The sequence below is a fragment of the Grus americana genome, chromosome 3 (assembly GCF_028858705.1).
Source record: "Grus americana isolate bGruAme1 chromosome 3, bGruAme1.mat, whole genome shotgun sequence".
Classification (NCBI taxonomy): Eukaryota; Metazoa; Chordata; class Aves; order Gruiformes; family Gruidae; genus Grus; species Grus americana.
Genome location: NC_072854.1, coordinates 25900373 through 25921037, shown reverse-complemented (window position 1 = coordinate 25921037; position 20665 = coordinate 25900373). Strand labels below are relative to the sequence as shown.

Genomic DNA, 20665 nt, shown 5'->3' with positions numbered 1-20665 from the left:
TTCCTTTCTTTCTTTCTTGTCTGTAGCAACGAATCAAATGAATATAGGGATTATTCCGAATTTCACAGATGTAACACAGACAAACTAAAAGCAGTAGAATATTAGACAGAGAAGCAGCGTGTGACTTGCAGAAAGTGATGGCCTGGTAGCACCTTCTTTGACCTAGTATTCAAAGGGAGACGATGCCAGGTAGGTGTCTTCTGCCATCTCTAGTAACATAGTTAATACTGGAAACATGATAAACGAAGGTAAATATTCTCAGGATTCCTTCTGTTAGACTGGAAGTTGAAGTGCTGAGGAAAAACTCCATATCCATTAGCTCGCGCATTTTAAAATTTCTACCTGCGGCCACCACGGTAAGTTTAGTAAGTGAAACCTGACTGCAGCTGTGGATTGTATTGTGCTCCTGCAGGCAGGACACCCAATTCCAATTTAATCTGAAGCTTTCAACAGGATCAAAGGTACTGAGCGGACGTGCTTCTCATTAGGTATAATAAACACATACGTGCCAATAAAGAGGGGCTGAATTGTATTAGATGTATAAATAGAGACAAGAAAAAAAGTCTCAAAAGCAAAGTCAAATCTGTAGAATATTATCAGTTTTCACTTTCACATTTTGGAAATGTGAAAGAAAGCTCTTACAATGAGACTTTCAGTGGAATTTACATGTCCTTGACTGCTGACTGAACTACCTAGAAACTAGGATTCTGGCTTCCAAAATCATGGTGAAACAAAAATTATGGGTTTTATTTATTTGATGCCTTCTATTGCCATTTCGCAGCGTAACATTTTCATGCTTCTGTAACCATGAGGAGAAGAATTATTTCCCCTAAATTTAAAATACCATTTTTTCTTAATCTAATTAGTTCACAGTCCAGGATGTAACAGACCAAAACGGCTGAGTAACATAAGCACTGGCCACACTGCTATGCCCTCAAAACAAGGTAACATTTCTTTTTATCCCCAAACCGTTAAGAAAATGTATAACAGCTGCCATTCAGCTTTCAAATATAACCTATTCATGCACATAACATATTAAAAGGCTCTTATGCTTTTCCATGCTTAGGGACCAGAGATTTATTGTTACCTAAAGATGCAAAGGAGGACATATTAGGATTTTTGGAAGACTCGAAGCCTGTAGTTAGTATTACCTTTGAAAATCTGACTGTCATTCACTTATGAACATTAAATATTTTAAAGTTTTAACCATAAAGCATTAAACAGACTAGAAAGTACAGAATACATGACTATTCCAGCTCATTGTTAAAAGTGGACTATAACAGCTGAGACCAGAGCAGAATATACACATTAAAAACAGAATAAGGATTTAGTAATCATTTATTCCTCTGGTTTTGTCCTTTAGCTTGTATCTTTTCTTTTTGCTGGGCTTGGCAGATGTCCCACATAACAGGGCATGTCCTGTATTACACAGTCAAGTCTTGTGTCTCATATGAAAAGCATATGGGACATGGTTTTCCACATATTTTCATAGAAACCAGGCTGTTTTTCAGATGCCAAGTAAACTGGAAAAATGACACAGCACATACATGGATAAAACCTGCATGTATAGCAGATGCGGTACCAACTACAGTGTATTTGATGTCCATGTGAAGAGCTGTTACACAGTCCCTAACTGTCCTGAATTCCAACATCTAGCATTTAGGACCTTCAACCCTACTTTTAGTAAAAGAAAATTAACCAGGAAAAAAAAAATACAAGATAAGAAACCTTCTGTCTCTTATTTCTAATCCTGAATACGTTCATTTCTGTTTGCCTTCTATTCATTTACATTACTTCATTCCCCCAGCTGTAATATGGGGCAATACTTACTGAACCATCTGCCACTTCATTTTTTGGAAACAGATGCCTCATTCTGGCATGGAAAAGCCAGCGAAGAGATGGAATTTGATGAATGAGCATTTAATGAATTTACGAACACTGAGAAATCAATGAGAGGGAACGAAGTTTCACTTACTGTAAAGCCTGATTCTCATTTGGACCAGCCATGACAGCCAATATTTTAACTTCCAATTGTTTAACTAGTCTAGTGAATGTTTGGTGAGAAATCTGTATCTTTAAAAAAAAATCCTCACTGTGTGAAGTTAATGCAAATGGCAACTCGTTGAGGATTCACACGTTCTGGTTTTCTTTTAAAATACACTTGTATTTCAAATAAAGACAGTTCTTGGCCACTGTTCATGCCATTAACAGCTTTAAAAGCCTTGGGCCATCCTCTGTGAGCGGACACAGGGTATCTGCAAATTATAATAATGGAGAACAGACCCACATTTTGTTTATTTCAGCAGCTTCTGACCATTGTGCACACTAGACACATCAGCACAAGGTTCTGACTGATACTAGAAAAGCCTCCTAAATGAGAGGCCCACAGTTTACCCTTAAAGCATCGCTTTCTTCCTTATTCCTCCAGGCTATCAGTTTATTGAAATTGCTATCTTAAAAGTGTGTGCTATTTTTCTTTATTGGGTGTACTGCACTCTCAAATTGTGGGCCAGCAGTGTTAGGTAAGAGGTAGGTGAGTGTAGTTTTTATCCACCCTACTGCAGAACCAGTGAGGTAAAATATATGAATACAAAGGAGCCCACTTCACATAGAATAAATGTTCCAAAACAGAGGTTTTAAAACTCAGGAAACATTCTGGCTCAAGTTAATAAAAACCAAGAGCAGTCTGATTTTATGTAAACTTTTTGGTTTGATCTCTATTTTTTTACACTATTTATTGTAAACATGTTTAAATAAGTATTTTTTTTAAATCTGAAAACAAAAGTAGAAATTAAGCTATTGATAGTTGAGAATAATTTGTCTGATTGCAAAGTTCTCAGGCAAGCAGGGTCACTTGTGGGCAATAATAGTCTACGAAGCACAGTCTCACTCTGATGCTTTTAGTAATAGGATTAACTATATTCTTTTGCACGTCACTGGTAGATATAATAATATAAAACTAAGTTGTTTCACTATTGCAATGAAATCTAAAACCATAATAATTTCCAATACTAAAACCACTGCTGCTAATGCTGCAATAATTGCTTTGAGCAGTTTGCAGGCATTAATATTAGCTTGTGGCTGACAGTTTTAATTTCATGGCTGTAAGAAAATGTGAGAATTATTTCAAATATTATATTTTTATCATCCAAAGAGGGGTATTTTTTCTATAAGCACTTTTCACATGGAGGTCCAACATAAATATTTGTCTTTCTTTCAGCAAAGTGATGAGATTTATTGAGAGAAATTAAGAGATGAAAAAACTTATTAGGTCACTTAATTCTTACTACTGCCAGTACAGGATTTTCCTTTACATATTTCAGTGTTTTGCCCATCTATATTAAATTAATCATGCAACAGGGAATCCACTGCTTCGCATGAGAGGCTCTTCTACAGCCTCATAGATCTTAGCCTCAGAAAATATTTCTTTATACTTGATATAAAATTAAAACAAAATTTAGGCCATGACTCCTAACAATTTCCCTGCCTGCTGTAGTCCTGCCTGGAATACTTCACAGCTGGCTGAAAATTCAGTCCCTTGCTAGCCTATCCTTCCTCGCCATCTATAATGGGGGGCTGCAATGGCGTTCCAGAACAAGCACTACTTAAATGCTTCAACTGACATTTATTTAGTGCTCTTCACCTTGAAAAATGTGACTCCAGAAAGAATTATCTTTCCAGGGAAAATTGTCTATTTAGACCCAGTTTCTTGGTGGACTGTTTTTTAATCAATTCATAGTCCAGGTGAATCCGTTACTGAAAGAGATGAGAGTCAAAACAATAAAGTTTGGATATAATAGTCCAAAAATTGCAGTAAAATGAAAAAATACTGATAAGATACTAACAACAGCACTTAAAGTCGAGACAATGAAACACATCTGAAATCTGGAATAATCATCAGTAAGTCAAATGAGAACTTTTAGCAAAAGACAAGAAAAAAGGTGGTTTTATCCTCAGTTCTCATCACCTTCTGCAGAAAAGTGGTTTGGAAAAGACTCCTGGCCTTTCCATGCAGCTTACAGCAATGAGGTTTTTACAAAAAGAATGAAGCCAGCATATGTACTCTCCAGTGAACTTCACGACATTCATTTCATCTAACTTCAGGTGCTTTCATCTGAGCTTGTTACTCAAGTGTCCCTTTCTGATCAACAGAGAGAAATCTCTTTGACTCTAAAGGAAGCCTTGGGTGGCCTGATCTTTGTATTTAGTCCAAGAAGGCCACCTGGACACCCTATGCAAGGATACAATCTTCTTTAATAGAAGAGGAAAATCTTCTAAGCTGGCCAAGTTAGGACATATTCTTCTAATTTTCATGGCATCATCTAGCAAATACTTTAACTTTACTGCATGCATTTTTGTTCTTAAAAATGATACTTGAGTGGGGAAACAGGCAAAAGAAGGCAGAAATAAGTAGAATAACATCAGCTGATCATTAATTTGATTAATTAGATATAAAGTTATTTATGTTCAGGAAAAATGCTATTCACTGGACATTGCTATTAATAACAGGCAAAGCAGTAACGACTAATAATATATCATTTAAGACGAAAGGTGAAGCCTTATTAGTTATTTAAAATAGAATTTGATCACAGTTCTGACTAAAGATTTTGACTTAAAAATCAAGTGAGAACATACAACTACAAGCAAGACCTTCTATAATCAAGTTTAAACTTAAGCTAGTAAGCTAAGATTGAACTGTTTGATGGGATTTGTAAATATAAGCCAGTTTGACTGTGGCCAGCCTGAATGGGGATTCACGTTCAAACAATACGGATATCACCAGTGACAGTCTCTGAATTTCATATACATGTACTTCTAGTGGGACAAAATAAAGATTTTCAAAGTTTCGAATTTTCTCTGTGTAGTAAAACTACTCAAGTAACAATTCCAATTTAGACAAAGGGAAAGACCAGTAAGAGTACTTTCTAATTGGTTTGTGTTTGGAAGAAAATACACCATTTTAAAGATAGGATACTTATAAGAGATTTGATCTTCTCTACACATTCCACTGGAGATGGAGGATTATCTTTCCAGCAAATGATTTATTTGGAGAGATCAAGAACAGACTATTACTCAGCCAGTGAGGTACTTATGTTAATAGGAGTTTCACTAGATGGTCGTATGGAGGCAAGGAGTCCAAGCCCAAAGGAGCCCTAATCTTACTACCAGCGTGCAGGCAGTCTTTTTCCTGTCCCACCACGGGTTCTGATGCCTCACTAACCGGATGTGTTGGGTTTGCATGGCAAGGTTTGATAGCAGGGAGGGGCTACAGGGGTGGCTTCTGTGAGAAGTTGATAAAAGCTTCCGGTGTCTGATAGAGCCAATGCCAGCCGGCTCCAAGACGGGCCCGCCGCTGGCCAAGGCCGAGCCAATCAGCGCCTCTGTGATAACATATTTAAGAAGGGAAAACACAGTTAGAGAGAGCTTTTGCAGCCGGAGAGAGGAGTGAGAAGATGTAAGAAACTCTGCAGACACCAAGGTCAGTGAAGAAGGAGGGGGAGGAGGTGCTCCAGGCGCCGGAGCAGAGATCCCCCTGCAGCCCGTGGTGAAGGCCATGGTGAAGCAGGCTGTCCCCCTGCAGCCCATGGAGGAAGGATGAGGGGGTGTAGAGATTCCACCTGTAGCCTGTGGAGGACCCCACGCTGGAGCAGGTGGAGGCACCCGAAGGAGGCTGTGGCCCATGGGAAGCCCCACACTGGAGCAAGTTCCTGGCCGGACCGGTGGACCCGTGAAGAGGGGAGCCCACACCAGAGCAGGTTTGCTGGCAGGACTTGTGACCCCGTGGGGGACCCCACTCTGGAGCAGTCTGCTCCTGAAGGTCTGCACCCCATGGGAGACACCCACGCTGGAGCAGTTCATGAAGGACTGTAGCCCGTGGGAGAGACAAGCTTTTCGTTGTACTTTTTCTCCCCTGTCTAGTGAATGAGGGGAGTGACAGAGCGGCTCTGGTGGGCACCTGACCCTCAGCCAGGGTCAACCCACCACACCAGGGAAAAAATACTTTAGTTCCTTCCTTTGCTCATACAGCAGTAAGACGAATGATAAAAAGAATACCCAGTTTTTGTGGCGGAATCAGCAAGAGGGTGGGCACTGTTTTTGAGAACTATTACTGAACTATGTTTATTAGTATTGAAAAAAGCAAAGATTTATCTTTATGGAGAACAAAAATAGTTTGCAGTTGCTCTGTCCTCTTCAAATTACACATCCATAATACAGTTCGACAAATATGAATATATGAAAATATGGTGCAAATATTTTTCTTGCACTCTCCATAAAAAGGTTAGTGTATGTACTGTATTTTTTTCTTGAGGGAAACAGATGTCAGGAACTAGGTACCTTACTGTTGCCATAAATGTCCTCTCTCTCTCTGAAAGCTTTGTTTATTCCTCTTACACAGTTTCTCACTTCCTTTTCATTCTCTCTTTGACATCAGTTTATCTTTGAATTCAGAATCTTGACTTGAACATGCTCTTCCGAAGTATGACATGCTGTTATTATCAAATAAGTGTGCTATTACCAGATGAGAGAACCTTCCACTAACCTGAATGACTGCTTACAAGAGGAAGGGTTTAAATCACAGTGACTGAGGTTATTTATAAGGCTAGATTACTGTCAACTGCTTAGACATTTTAAAAATACATTCCTTTAAACAAACGGCATATGCATTTTTCTTTAAGATGTCAGTACGGCAGATTTCTCATTTTCCAAAAGCCTTCTGGATTCTTTCAGAGTCTGCTGCCTTTTCACATCCACATAATACACCATTCGCATAACACAACAAAAGTCAAAACCTTACATAAAGATTTTAGGTTTAAACTATCCAAATGCACAAAACTGTAATTAAAAAGACATTTTTCAAAGACCATATAAACAGTATATGAGCATATAGAGTAAGAATATCTGTTAATTTTTTCATGTGTAATTCAATAATGAAGAGTAAATATGCATATGCTATGGAAACAATTTTTAACAACAGATTTTAAAGGCCTTACTGGAGCTAGTTGCTACACATTAGCATGCAAGGTAATTCATTCAGTTTCAAACCGACGGTAACCTGTTTAAACAAGCGCTATATTGTGTTTTGCCCAGTGTAGGAGATAGATAGGGCACAGCACTTAACACTGTCAAAGATATTTAGCAGTCCAACTGTAAGATCCTTAACATTAGCTGTAATTTCCATGTTAATTTTGAACTCATGCTATTTGAGTTGAAGATGTAATTACACTTGTTACCAGCTAAAGTTTGCTGTCATCACGTAACTCTGAAGAGAATAAACACAGCCTTTGGGCACTATAGCCAAACAATATAAAATGTTAAGGAGGAAGGACGTATAGCAACTATTCTTCATAATCCTGGGACTCACTTCCTATGTGGATGATTCATCTTTCAAAGATTAAAATAACATTCGTTATTAAAAAATGCTCCTGGTGAAAGAAACTACCATCTGTCCTATAAATAGGAACTTCATTAATGCATTGTGAGAATCTTCTTAGATATCTGCATACATTATTTGTATAGATTAAGGTTTTATAGATATTTGTGTGTTCTACTTTAGATATTCCTTGAAACTTTGGACTGGTAAAGGAAATCAGTATAAAAGTAATGAAACAGGAAAAACTAAGAAGCATTTTGCATTTAAGAAGGTTTTGGAATGTGGAAGTGATAATGACAGGAATTTTTAAAAAAATTCATTCATGTTATCGTTGTTGCTCAGGATGTGATACCACAAAGTCCCAATCTAAATTAACACGACCATTTATATTTTAGGTACAATGGCATCTGCAAAAGACTAAGCATATAGATATAGGCAGATATAAGTATGTATATATATAAATATACAATTTCTTTTAATGTTAATATAATCTCAGTCAAAAAGCCTTGAGCAGATGTTATATAACAAAAGTGGGATATCAAAATAAGTCTGTAAGTGGAAAATATGGTCACGTTAAATGTCAGATGAACTGAGAGAAGACATCCAAAGCATAACCAAGACAGTCCAAGAAAGCCAGTCCAGTCAGTGCCTGCAAAGTAAGCAATGAAGCTGACATATTTGGTAGAAGACGTGCTGAATTTAGAGCTTCCAAACATGAAAAACAATTAGAAGCCATTAATTCGACAGTCTATTTGTGTGAAGCTCTGACAGTTGTCTAACAATTCTTATGAAAATAAAGTTGAAAGTAATTTACTAAAAGAGAGACATAACTAATATAATAAGCTTCATAAACAAGTCACATTTCAAATGTTATGGAGGAGCCAGACAGAATATGTACAAAACTAAACATGTTGATGATGATTAGCATAGGAATTTTTGAGATGTTAATGAAAGCATAGCATCAAAAAAGGGAGAGAATAAAATACCAAAGAAACAAAAGGATATAAACATAACTTGCAGATTAGAGATTTAAACACGTTGAAGGATGGTGGCTGTATCAACTGTGTAAGAGAAAAAGGGGCTAGCAGGCAAGCAATTTCAAGGGAAGGTACAAAGTCTGGTTTTGGCTGTGTTATGCTTCCACTAATGGCGTGACATCTAGGAAAAATACCATGTACTGAAATGATGGATTGGATGTTCCAAGACAAGATGGGAACAAACAGACTGAGTCACCAAGAGTGGTAACTGAAATTTTCAGTGGATCAGATTATTGACCTCTTGTCCCTTCAGCAAAAGTAAAATATGAGAATTACTGGGTAAATGCCCTCCCTTGAAAGGAAGGGTACTCATAGGAGATGTGAGGGAACGTCAGAGGCGGAACATAAAGACAACTATGAATTCACAAGATGTTACACCAGATGTTCTGAGTGATTATAAATAAACAGCAGCTGAGAAAGTGAGGGGAATCCTGAGATTTTGTTAAAAAAAAGTCATTAGAGATCAGTGGAGAAGTTCAGGCCGAATAAGAAGGATACTAGGCCAATGGTGGGGAAAGGAGGAACGATTCGTGAGATACCACCACTAATTTTAGAAGTGCTAAAGAACTGAACTACAGGTCTTGATGAAAACAATTTGTTTTGGCTTATCAGAAAACATAATAATCTGGCACTCTTCTCTTTCAAGAGAGTGTAAGATCTCAAAACAGGTAAGAGATTCAGCAGACTAAAAATCTGGTAGGGTCCAAGATCCTGTTCCCTGTTTTTTAACTTACAAGCTCATGAGTCTTGTCCTTGTTGACATTTGTTCCTGAGAAACATGCTAAAATACTCCCAGTGAAAGAAAATATTTTGGCGTCATCAATTGGAACTACCATAAAGTAATATTAAAGCACCAGGAACCAAAGGTGGGGGCTTAACATTGAGTGTCAAAATGTGAGGAGTGTAAATACCAGGAATATACAAAATACTTTGTTAATTTATTCCAAGTTTCAGATAATTTTTCATCTCAGATTTGATTTTGAAGTTCCATATTCTGACACTACAGCATTTTAATTTATATATGTAGATCAAATACTCCTGTAAGTATGCAGCACCAAAACCTACATGTTTACATGGTTGTGCCTTTATTTTGCACATACTTCATTATGTATTTTTCCTTTCCTAAAACAAGAAAACTGCTGAAATGAAAACTTGCTTATCTGCTAAATCAACATCTTGAAAGTTTTAGGTGGCAAAGTCTGCAGATAGCAGACTAAAGCCAAGTCAACATTTTCTTACATTACCTCAAAAACTGTTATGCTTCCTTTTCTATCAGAGATCTCACCAGATCTCTGTATTTGCCTGTCACACAGAAGCTGTGCAGCTGTAAGTAAAATGATAATTGGAAAGATAATGTTAGTGGTATTCAGGCATCTCTCCCAAAGCAGCTTAGTCATATGCTGTATGGAATAAAAACAGGATTGGCTGAGTAAGGGAATTTACTGTTTCCCAGGAAAGGAAATTGCCTGCAACACATCTGGCAAAATGTTCTAAATGTTTAGTTTTGACAAAATATACATTTCAGCTCTTCTTATAAGGTGAGTTCTGTAGAGTGGGTATCTTCTTTCTAAAAAGGGAAAGATCTAATTTGTACTTTAAATATACCGAGCCACTATTTGCTATTTTATGTCAAATACTATATACACTCGGCTATAAAGCAAGCAGGAAATCACAGGCTAAGCAGCTATATTTCAGTTTATAGAATAACTGTACCCCTCCATATCGACAGCAGAAATAAAAGATGACGAGAACAATGAAAATGAAAAAAGCACCGAGAGGAAGCAACTGGTCTGAATTACAACTTTCTACTCAATTTCATACTGGCATATATAAGATTCCATGCCAAATTATTTACATTCCTTCCTACTTCAACATGTCTAACAATGAGATGTTCCTTGTCATAATTGACAGGAGACAGATCTTCTCTGTCATTCAGCTTTTCTGGAGTAAGCCCTGCCCTGCAAGCAGACTTGTTATTATGCCTCTGAGGCTCAGCAAAAAGGCCATATTCAAGCATCTTCCTTCCTCCTCCTCAGTTTTCAAGGACAAAAATGTATTTAACTTGCCTTACTTTTCACACCAGTTTTCTAAATTTAGCTGTTACTACTTGCTTTCCCCCTGAACTCTGACTGGCTTTGACTCCCTGGGGAGGCAGAGAAGACCACTTCCTCCTCCACAGCTGGGAAAGCTGCTCCCAAAGGGATAGAAAGGGTGAAGGATCACAATCAAATGCTCCAAAAGATGCACCAAATACGGCACTAGCCTGTAGTGAAGGGTTAAAGGGATGTATATTTATTTTGTTGGCAAGGTGAACGCTCGCTAACTTTCTTGGGCAGTGGGAAAGAGCATTTCGTTAAAGCAATCCGAGTCCATTGGACGCAGATAGGGAAATAGCAAAATCCTCCCTCGGTTATGTGTGCGTATTGGGGGTTGTATTCCGGTTATTGCCCCTGCAGCCTGGAAGTATCAAGGAAAAGTTGGGGAAAATATTACTGTGGTGAACCACAGGCTGCTACTCCAACAACTGGATGAGAAGCACAGCCGAGTAGCTCACCGGTGGTGCCTGCTGTGCTGGTATGGGTCTTTCGTTAGCAATTTGTTGTCACTTCTCAGAATAACACCTGCACTTCCCATACCTTCTCCCTGAACTGCTGACAGCTGCCATAACAACCAGCCATTCATTCATTCATTCATTCAAACCTCCCCCCCCGACAAAACCCCCCGCAAAAAACCAAATGCAGCCAAAAAACCAGTAAAAGGTGAACTCGTTTCTCTTTCCAGTTCTAAATTCATACAACCATAGTTCTCCCTAGTGGAGGTCCAAGATACAGCAAGCCTTGTTAGGCTGCCTCCAAGTTCAGATTTTTTCCTGGCCCCATTACGGCTCAAGGGCCTCCCGGGGTCATGCGTCGGCCTTTCCTAAAGGAAAACAGACTCCAGATCAAACCTTCAGAGACACTCCAGTCTCTCCTCAAAAACCCAGCAAAACGGAGCTGCCAGTTTGTGTTGGTGATCCGACTCACCAGTGTGGCATACAGCAATTCAAAACCTGTTGATTTAATCAAGCCTCTCATGGAAATCCTGTCTAATGAATTCTCAGCATGCATTAAATCGTGTCTTTTATATATGTAGAGTCCCTAGAGTAGATGTCTAATAATTAAAAACAAAACCCCTGAAAGACTACACTGGTCAGTCTCACCTTTCCCTTTAATGTCTAACTAAGGGATTAAAAAAATGCATGAAAATATAATCAGAAAAATTAAATTTATCTTCCAGTTCCTTGTCATTTATGAGAGAGATGTTTTCAGATCTGGAGCGTTCTTATTTTCAGCACTACTCTATTGAAGGACCTATATTCTTTGGGCTAGCTGTGAGAGGAAAAGAAAGCAGGGAGCGGACCAATTTAAGGACAAGTACAAGTCACCATAGGAAATTCTCATTCAATTTAGAAAATTAATAAAAAATATTCAAATAAAAGAAAATATTGAATTTGAACATCCAGTTAGATACCTAGAAATGCTTCACACAGTCTAGTGTATAAATCTAATCCTACATGCTGTCCTCATTGCATGATAGTAGGTTACTCAACTACCTTGCAAAAGACTGTTATTCACATGGAATTAAGCATTCTTTCAAGGACTTCAATATATTGAAAAGCAGAAATCACTATGGAGAAAGCTTTTGAAACTTCATTAACAATGCAGCTAGCTGTCACATTAATTTGCTTTGCTATTGCAATACAAAGTTGAAGGGATGGAGAATGCATAATTTATATGCCAAACCCTCCAAATATGTACATTTTGTAGAAAATAATCTCTTGACTATCCCAAGTTCCAAACATATTCCTCCATTTCCTGTGGCTGGAAGGATGAACGATGGCAGATGAACACTCAACAGGAAGAAAATCTGACAAATTGGTTCCACAGGTCACAGTCCAAGTATAATTTGAGCCTTTCTGGAAGTCTCAAGAATTGAATTCTAGAGATTTTCCTTTCCAGAGGTAACTATGTATTATGTAAAGAAATCCCAGCAGCTTCCAACAAAGTAAGGCATGCGTTTTAGCTGCTACAACTGTTTTTGACAGCCTCTGAACACAATTTCCATGGTTTAAAAAGTAAAAGCCACATTAATATACTATATGAAATATAGCAAGTTGTATAAGAAAGTCTGTCCTAGGAGATCCTGAGGCACGCTAGGATTTTCCTTGTATAAAAGAAACTTTGGTCTGTAATTCATGTTAGTTTGACTAGCATGGCATTCCCTTTGTTTATTTTAATTAAGAAAAACCCATAGCTTCCAGATCCAGACCTAGCAAAACTCTCAGGCAGTTTGTCTTCAGGAGTCAGTATCCTATTATTGCACTGGTTTCCAGAAGATGTTTTCTAAAACAGAGAAGTAAACTTTTCCAAAATTTCAGTGGAATCAACTCTTTCCCAGGGTTTGGTAAGTTGGTTAGTAATTTTCCGCTTTTTCAGGATCACTGATCATCGCAGAGAAAATGGGAGTGGGAAGTAGGGGGAAGCTCCTTTTTACTCTTACATATACATTTCAGATACTCTATTAGATTTTTCCCTCACCTTTTACAGGTATTTCCCGCTTCTAAGGGCACGGAATCGGGCTAGTGAGAGCTGATGGGGTAACTGCTGTTCAGCCATGCCGCTGCCTGTGGCGTGCCTGACTGCCACTGCGGCTGGGGAGTTATTCCCTCTGCCAGTCCCAGCTGACTTGTGATTTGTAACTCTTGCTAATGTTAGCGCTTCCAAAGTTAGCCATTAAATGCAGACAAAAACGCCTTAAAAAAATAAAACAGCTTGAAAGCGCTTAACTCTGGAAAGACATGCTTGAAAATGAGTATTCATCTCAGAGATTCAGTAAAATACAAAGTCTGCGTTCGACTGGAAACTTTTAATTAAACCCCCTCTCTTGTTCTCTTTGCAAGGACGTGCCCAAGCCTGCTTTTGTATGCTCAGGACAGTGTCTTTCTCTGTAATTATACCATGCATGAAACACAAACGAAATTACATCTTGGTTCAGCGCATTTAAAAAAAACGCCCAAAACTTCTTTAAGAAGAACTAACAAGCCCAGGACTTTTTTTTTTTTTTTTTTTGACAGTGTTTAAAAATGATTACCACCACAAATAATTTACAAGCATAGTTGGAGGCTATCGGAACTGATTGCTCTGTCTAGGAAATTCTTAATGAGAGCCGTGCTGCAGGAATTCGCAGGGGTCCTGTAGCTGCCGGCTCCTCCCCGGGGTTTCCTCTCGCTGCGCGCCGCCCCGCGCAAACCCCTGCAGCTGTGCGCAGGTCCGCGGCCGGGCGAGTGCAGTCGCCGCACCAGGTTTTAAAAGCTGCCGGTGGCTGGGGACTCTCGGCGTCGGGGGGGGAGCAGCAAGAGCTCCGCTCCACATGTCTGCCTGCTCTTATTAACTTATCGCATAAGGGAAGTGATTGAGTCCGGGTACCGAGGGCCGTAAAATTGTGGCACGGGCGAGGAGCAGAAAGTTGCGCGGCTTGTGGGCCGAGCGGGGCCGGATCCCGCAGCTCGGAGGGGGTTGCTTTGGCTTCCCGCATCTGACAGCTGAGGGCACGGCGGCCGGCGGGAAGACGGCCCGTTCCCAGCCTGCAGCTAGGGCAGCGGGACAGCCCGGCGCTCGGTCAGACGGCACATGGCAGCAGAGCGCTCGGTTTCGGCGCAGGTTAACTAGGTCTGGGCTCTCGCTAGCGCGCTAAAGCACCCCGAGCTTCGCTGGGTTATCGCAGGAGTTAAAATGCAGCTGACTGTTTACTTCTTTTTGGGCTGCGGTATTTTCTTAGCTTCAGGATACAACTCCTTTAGTAAGAGCGTGGAGACGATAGGCAAGAAGCAGTACCAGGTTCAGCACGGGTCATGCAGCTACACCTTCCTCTTGCCCGAGACGGACAACTGCCGATCTTCTACTTCGTATGTGTCGAACGCGGTGCAAAGGGATGCGCCTTTAGATTATGATGATTCAGTTCAAAGACTGCAGCTACTTGAAAACATCATGGAAAACAACACTCAGTGGCTAATGAAGGTAGGATAGTACCATTTCTGTTCTAAAAATCGTGCTATTTCGTTGGGTTATTCTAAGAGTTTCTAAATTCACGAAATGCATTCTCTAAACTAAATTTTGCAACTGCCTTGCAATCAAAAAGTTGTTTAGAAGTCCGAGAGCATAATTTTACTGACTAGAAAGGAAGAGAGAACTGCACCGTTGTGCAGAGCTCCTGCTTTAAAGTTTGTCATTACATTTGAGTTGCTTGGACAAATAGTAATTACATACGCGGGCAGACTGTGAGCACGTCTGAAATTTCTGACATGAAAGAACCAGCTACTAAGTTGTAATTAACTGACAAGAGCTATTGTATTCCTATTTAAAGACTACAGAGTGTGCCTTTATCTGAGGCAACTTTGAAAAATGGTATTATTTGAAACATCATTTCAAAACTTGCATGCAGAAATGAAGATATTAAGACCCACTGATAAAGAACTGTAATTCTAAGCAAGGACTGCAAGTCTGACTTGCAATGAAATTAGCCTCGTGAAGTGATAGAATTTCAAGAAAGCTCATGAACGGATATCCTTCGCATCCTGTAACATTTCCACTCAAATATACAATATTCAAGGGAAAAATACTCTGGAAAAGGTGTTGCAGATGCCACATAGCTTCCTTTAATGCAACTTCATTGTAACTAAGAGAAAATGACATATTTATTGCAAAAGTGGCAACATTTGTAAAATTACACCTGAAACAACAGAAAAAAATGTGTACTGCATAGGTTCTTAATGTTACTGGAGGACAACCCTGATCACTATTCCACACATGTATAGAAACTAATTTTGATTCTAAATGCTGTACAGTTCAATAGATTTTGCTTTAATAAATCTTTACTTCACTGGTACCTGAAAAAGTGTGATAGTGTAGTTTAATTGCATAGTAAATTTATGAGTGTTTATGTCTCATACCAAAATGTCTATCTTCTATGCAATAAATATTTTGAGGACTTAACTGAGCAGTTGACATATCGTCTCCTAATAAGTGTTCAAGTGATGTCATAAGGGTTTTTATCATAAAGAAAGAAATATTTGTTGCGAACAGAGAGAATTCACAATCATCTACATCGAGTAACCAGTTCTTTAAACTTACATGACTATAAAATAGTTTTGATTTAAGATTCACTTCTCTCATCAGTTACACAGCTACAGAACTAGCATGATATAATCAAAGGAACTTGGTAGAGAATTTGTGTGTGTAAGAAACAGAAGTGGCACTTCAAAGCAGAAAGCACTGAGTTTTCATCTACCTGAAAATGAACCTTGAAAGTTAAATCCAAAATGCTTACACTCGAAACTTCTAAATCTGTCTTTATGGGTTTAGGATGCTTAATTGAGACACCCAAATAATGCCAGTTCGGTAGCTTTTGGTTTTTTAATCTCACAGGCAAACATACTTCCCTCCACATACTTACCTTTCTGCTTATTAATTTACAGTGTTCACTATTGGCATGCTGAGCAACATTAACAGATGTGCTATGCAGGCTGAAAAACACACCAAGTAAAGTAGTCTGATCTACCCAGCTGCTAAGCAATTTCCTAACATAAATAGCAAAATCACACACAGGATTCCAGTGCTAAATGCCACTTAAGTAGGCAAACACAGTATCATAAGTGGCATCAGGTAAACAGAAAGCAGTAAGCAAATTCCAGCATCCTTATTTAGTAAAAACCATGCTTTTTCCTGTCAGTCCCTGGGAAATCAGTTACAAGAGGAATAGGGTAAGTATATCTAACCCATTCTTTAAAGGAACAAAAGGCAGATTTTCTGTTTTACAAGACAGAGAAACGTTTCTTTTATTTGAGCAAAGATTTCCAAATGAGATGCTTTAGAATAGCCTGATTTTTTTTTCCTAGCTGTTCCACAGCTAAACATCCTGTAAAATAACTGCTGTGTGCCTTTTTCACTATTTTAACACCTGCTCTTTATGTCATCTGTTTTGTTCACAAAGAGACTCCCAACAAAAGTAGCTTTTCCTCAGATTTGCTTTGCTAGAGACACCTGGTTTGCAAGTGAAGATGAAAAGCAAACAATAACCTTTAAAGTTGCTTACAGAGTTTACTTGCTGGTTTTTTAAGGTCACTAATCCACATTCCTAGGTTCATATTTCAACTTATGAAAATAGAATACTAGATGAATTAAGGCATGGCAAAAAAAAAATTGGTCACTTAGTTTTTATACCATATTGAAAGTGTAAATAAGATTGATTTAAAAAATAACCTGACATTAACTTCTCAGCAATTGCACAAAAAACTGCTTTAGGTCTTGCTTTTTTAAAAGTTATTTTTGCTCATTTAAGAGGGAGCACCTGTTTTGTTTTGAAGTTGTGTAAAAAAAAAAAATACATTACAAGCTTTTAGTGTGAATTAACCTTTAAATGTTGTTCCTGAAGTATTGCACATCCCAAAACATTTTTACACTCCTCCCCCCTCTCCTGCTTTTAATCCATCAACTAAAGGAAACGTTCTGTTTCTGAATGAACACTAGGCTGTATGAATGGAACAGCATGGGAAGTGTGCGCTTCATCTGGTTAATGGACAAACACAATGGGAAGAAAATGAGTTACGTAGGTCCAGGTTCTTTTCTGATCTGCTCCTGCACAGGGAGCAGAAGACTTTGTTCTGTAATTGATACAAATTGCTGCTTCTTGAAAACACTTTTTGTTTTGGTCTGAACTGAATTAATGCCTTATGCCACTACTGTAAATGCCATACGTAAAACTGGAATGTCTTGAAAAGTAGATTATGTTTAAGCGTTCAGAGGACATACTAGAACAAACCGCCTAATCCAGTGGTTAACATTAAGCCAGTAAGCGATGTTGTAGAGCAATGGCCAAAACGCTAGATCAACTGTGCAGCAATATACCTGAAATGAACTTTCTTCTTTGACTTTGCCTACCTTGGGATCAATCTGTATATTGAAGTGTAAGATTTTTTGTAATGGGCTTGTGGGCAGGGAGTACAAACCTCTCAATAATAAGATTTTCAATTAATTTGAGAGGATAGCAGATTAGTATACAGCTGAGACACAAGACTGGAGATTTTAAATGTAGACATGTATGTTGGCTATTATACTTTGGGAATTTTTTTTAATATAAAAACAACATCAGGTTTTCAGATATTCCTAGAAGACAGGCAATTCCCATAAGTTCCACAATTAAACAAATCTCTGTCTGAATTAATGGCAGCTTTACTATTTGGATCATGGCATTTCTACTCAAGGAACTCCATTTTTTTTCAGGTATTAAGACATTGAAATAAATGAATGCTAGCTTGAATTTACATCTTAGTACATAAACTAGATCCTAATAATCAGGAGATACGCCTCCGCTCAAAGCAATAGTGTAAAAGAAACATGTCATACTTTCTTAGTCTTTCCTGTTATAAACAATTGAAAACAATGCATGATCAAATTGATTATAGCATATGGAATATAGGTAATTTATTTGTAGTTTATCGGCAGATCAAAAGATTAGTAAAAATAGTCTGCACAAGGAGTCAACATTTAAGCCTAAGACCAGAACTTCCTCCTGAACCATCCCAGCAGACTGGGAGGGGGAATCTTTGCTGATGGACATGCGGTATCTTTGGATACTCTGAACTGAGATTCTTTTTTCCTTGTCATATTATCTTGGAAGCTAAAAACCCTCTGTCAGTTTGAAATGTATTTCTTCTGTAAGCACAGCAAAATCAGATGTTTTAAGATGTACGGGAATGAATGCTTATAATTTTTGGTGAGTAATTACCAATGAAAGGTTGTAATTATTGTCATACTTGTACTGGACTTCATATTTCAAATACGTTCTGACATGCCGTCATCCAAAAACATCTGCACACAATGGACAAGGACAAATATATTGTACAGTATTGGATTTTGAAGTACACAAGAGATGATTCTGACTCTGAATCAAGAACTGCATTCCTGTCTTAAGTAATGCATCTGTTTTCACTTACTGTGAAAAGTGCTTGTTTCTGTCTATCAGCCATGTATTTGCTAAGCAAAAGAGTACTGGCAGGACCCAAAAGAAAATGCTTTTTTTACTTTCAGATTAGTAGATGTTACTGGATAAATTTCCACACTACTTGAAATGATCTGACTATGCAGTTTATTGTTCTATCTCCAGCAGGTAAATTTCTGTAAAAGGATTTGAAACAACACTTTTGCATGTGTTTAAAAACTATGTTGTAAAGACTATTTCTGCATCATTCCACAAATAACCAAATTGGTGATACAGGTATAAAATCAACAGAGGGCTAGGGATTTTCTTGTACAGACCTACAAGACAAATTGAAGTTGAGAGCTCACCATCTCCAAGATGTTATCAGTAAAAAATGTGATAACCAGAGGCTCGTTTTACTGATTCAGTCTCTTATTGGCATTCAAGATATATTTTCATGTACTTTATTATTAATGTGATCATAAAATTATCATCTTCGACTGGTCCAAACAGCAAATTTGGAACCGTTCTCCATTAATTATTGACATCAAGTGCTTTATTTTTCTTCTTCTTTCTCTTTATTCAAGTGCACATATAGGAAATTAGCCTGGAGATGCTTAAGTTGACAGTTTCCAGTCCTTTTTGTTTGCATACCCACTTAACATACAATACTTAACAGCATAACCTTTAGAATATCTTACAAACTATTGCAGATAGACTGAGGTTCAGAATAGTGTTTCTTCTACAGACAACTATCTTGTTAGTGCTTCTTTTTTCTTAATTATGAACAAATTCAGTAACGTGCTTCTCCCCATAATTTACCAAGGAGAACAACCAATATCATTTACTTGATTCCTTGATTCACAAGAAAGAAGCTGTCATGTATTAATTGCTTAGAATGGAACTTTGCCCAGAAGGCACAGATACCCATTTCTAACCTTCCAAATATGACATCTAGTATCTTCAATGACTTATTATACCATCCTTTTTATACCACAGCATTTGTGGTTTTGAAAATATACCATATTATACATTATTTGATTTACAATATTTCTTACAGTGAACCAAGGCAGCTTAATAAACCACTGTTTAACAACCTTTTACATACTTTAATGCAAGAACCTCCTGTTGCATCTGTTATTTCATGGGATTTTACATAGCTTTGGCTGAAAGCCAGGATGGGGGCAACGTGAGACTATCTTCCTCCACTGTTACCATTATTATAGGGCTAGACATGCAAAATGCTGCCAAGTAATTTAGAAGACATAGTCTCTCAGACCTTAGATGAGGGTCTACAACAGAGAGGTGTCACTCTCGGATCCTTCTCCAGAGCTTAGCTTAGACTTTCATCAGATGACTCAGTCTATCTTAATTAGCTCCCCAGAGTAAGTTTAGTCTGTCTCTTCAGCCTGGAAGTGAGAGAAATAGAAGAATCGAAAACGTAAAAGAAATCCCCCTTGAAGAGGCAGATTTATCAGCATTGCTGAAGAAGTTGCAAAAGCCAGCATGCTGCACGGCCCTGGCATACTACTTTGGCACTAAGGTTCGTAAGCCTCAGAATGAGAGACAGTAGGTAGAAAGCAGACAAGTGGACGAGGCTGCAAATGTGATACAAGTATTATAGATAAACATTGCGCTTTTGACTTGTTAAAACAGCTTAGGTGCAAGAGTCAAATTGGGACTGATGGCACTTCCATAGGGTTTGGTGTCTCCCCATTCCCACATCCTGACAGAATTGTAGAAGCACAGAACAGTTTGGGTTGGAAAGGACCTTAAAGACCATCTAGTTCCAACCCCCCTGCCATGGACAGGGACACCCTCCACTAGACCACGTTGCCCAAAGCCCCATCCAACCTGGCCTTGAACACTTCCAGGGAGGGGGCATCCACAACTTCTCTGCGCAACTTCTTCCAGTGTTTCATCACCCTTACGATAAAAAAAATTCTTCCTGGAACAGCAGATGTCAGTTGTACTTCAGAGAAAAAAGTTTCTGGCATCTTGTTAGCAATAAGAGACTGACAGGAGCCTTAAGGATACCTGTACAGACTGCAGAAGGGAAAATGGGAGAAGATGTCTCTTGAATCAAGAAATATTTCATGTATGTATCAGTACATGAATCAAGGATGTCACACACAGAAAATATTTTGGTAGTCCCACTGCTCTCACTAGGAAATCTCTCACTGGTAATAACAGCTAAACCACTGAGAAAAGAATTTGTCAGTGGACCATAAGTATCACTATA

At 38.5% G+C, this 20665-nt stretch overlaps 2 protein-coding genes across 9 annotated transcripts in view; one reads left to right on the top strand and one right to left on the bottom strand.

Annotated features, from left to right (window-relative positions):
* MCPH1 (microcephalin 1) overlaps positions 1-20665 on the bottom strand; it is a 133604-nt gene that overhangs the window by 22979 nt on the left and 89960 nt on the right. The gene's annotated exons all lie outside the window — the stretch shown is intronic.
* Positions 5494-20665, top strand: part of ANGPT2 (angiopoietin 2) — a 53811-nt gene continuing 38639 nt past the window's right edge. For 4 of the 5 annotated variants that reach the window (XM_054820462.1, XM_054820460.1, XM_054820459.1 and 1 more), the window contains exons 1-2: positions 5494-5756; positions 14227-14465. In XM_054820462.1, coding sequence (XP_054676437.1) covers positions 5681-5756; positions 14227-14465 — 315 coding nt within the window. In that variant the 5' untranslated portion in view covers positions 5494-5680. The other variant, XM_054820463.1, reaches the window with a different exon arrangement.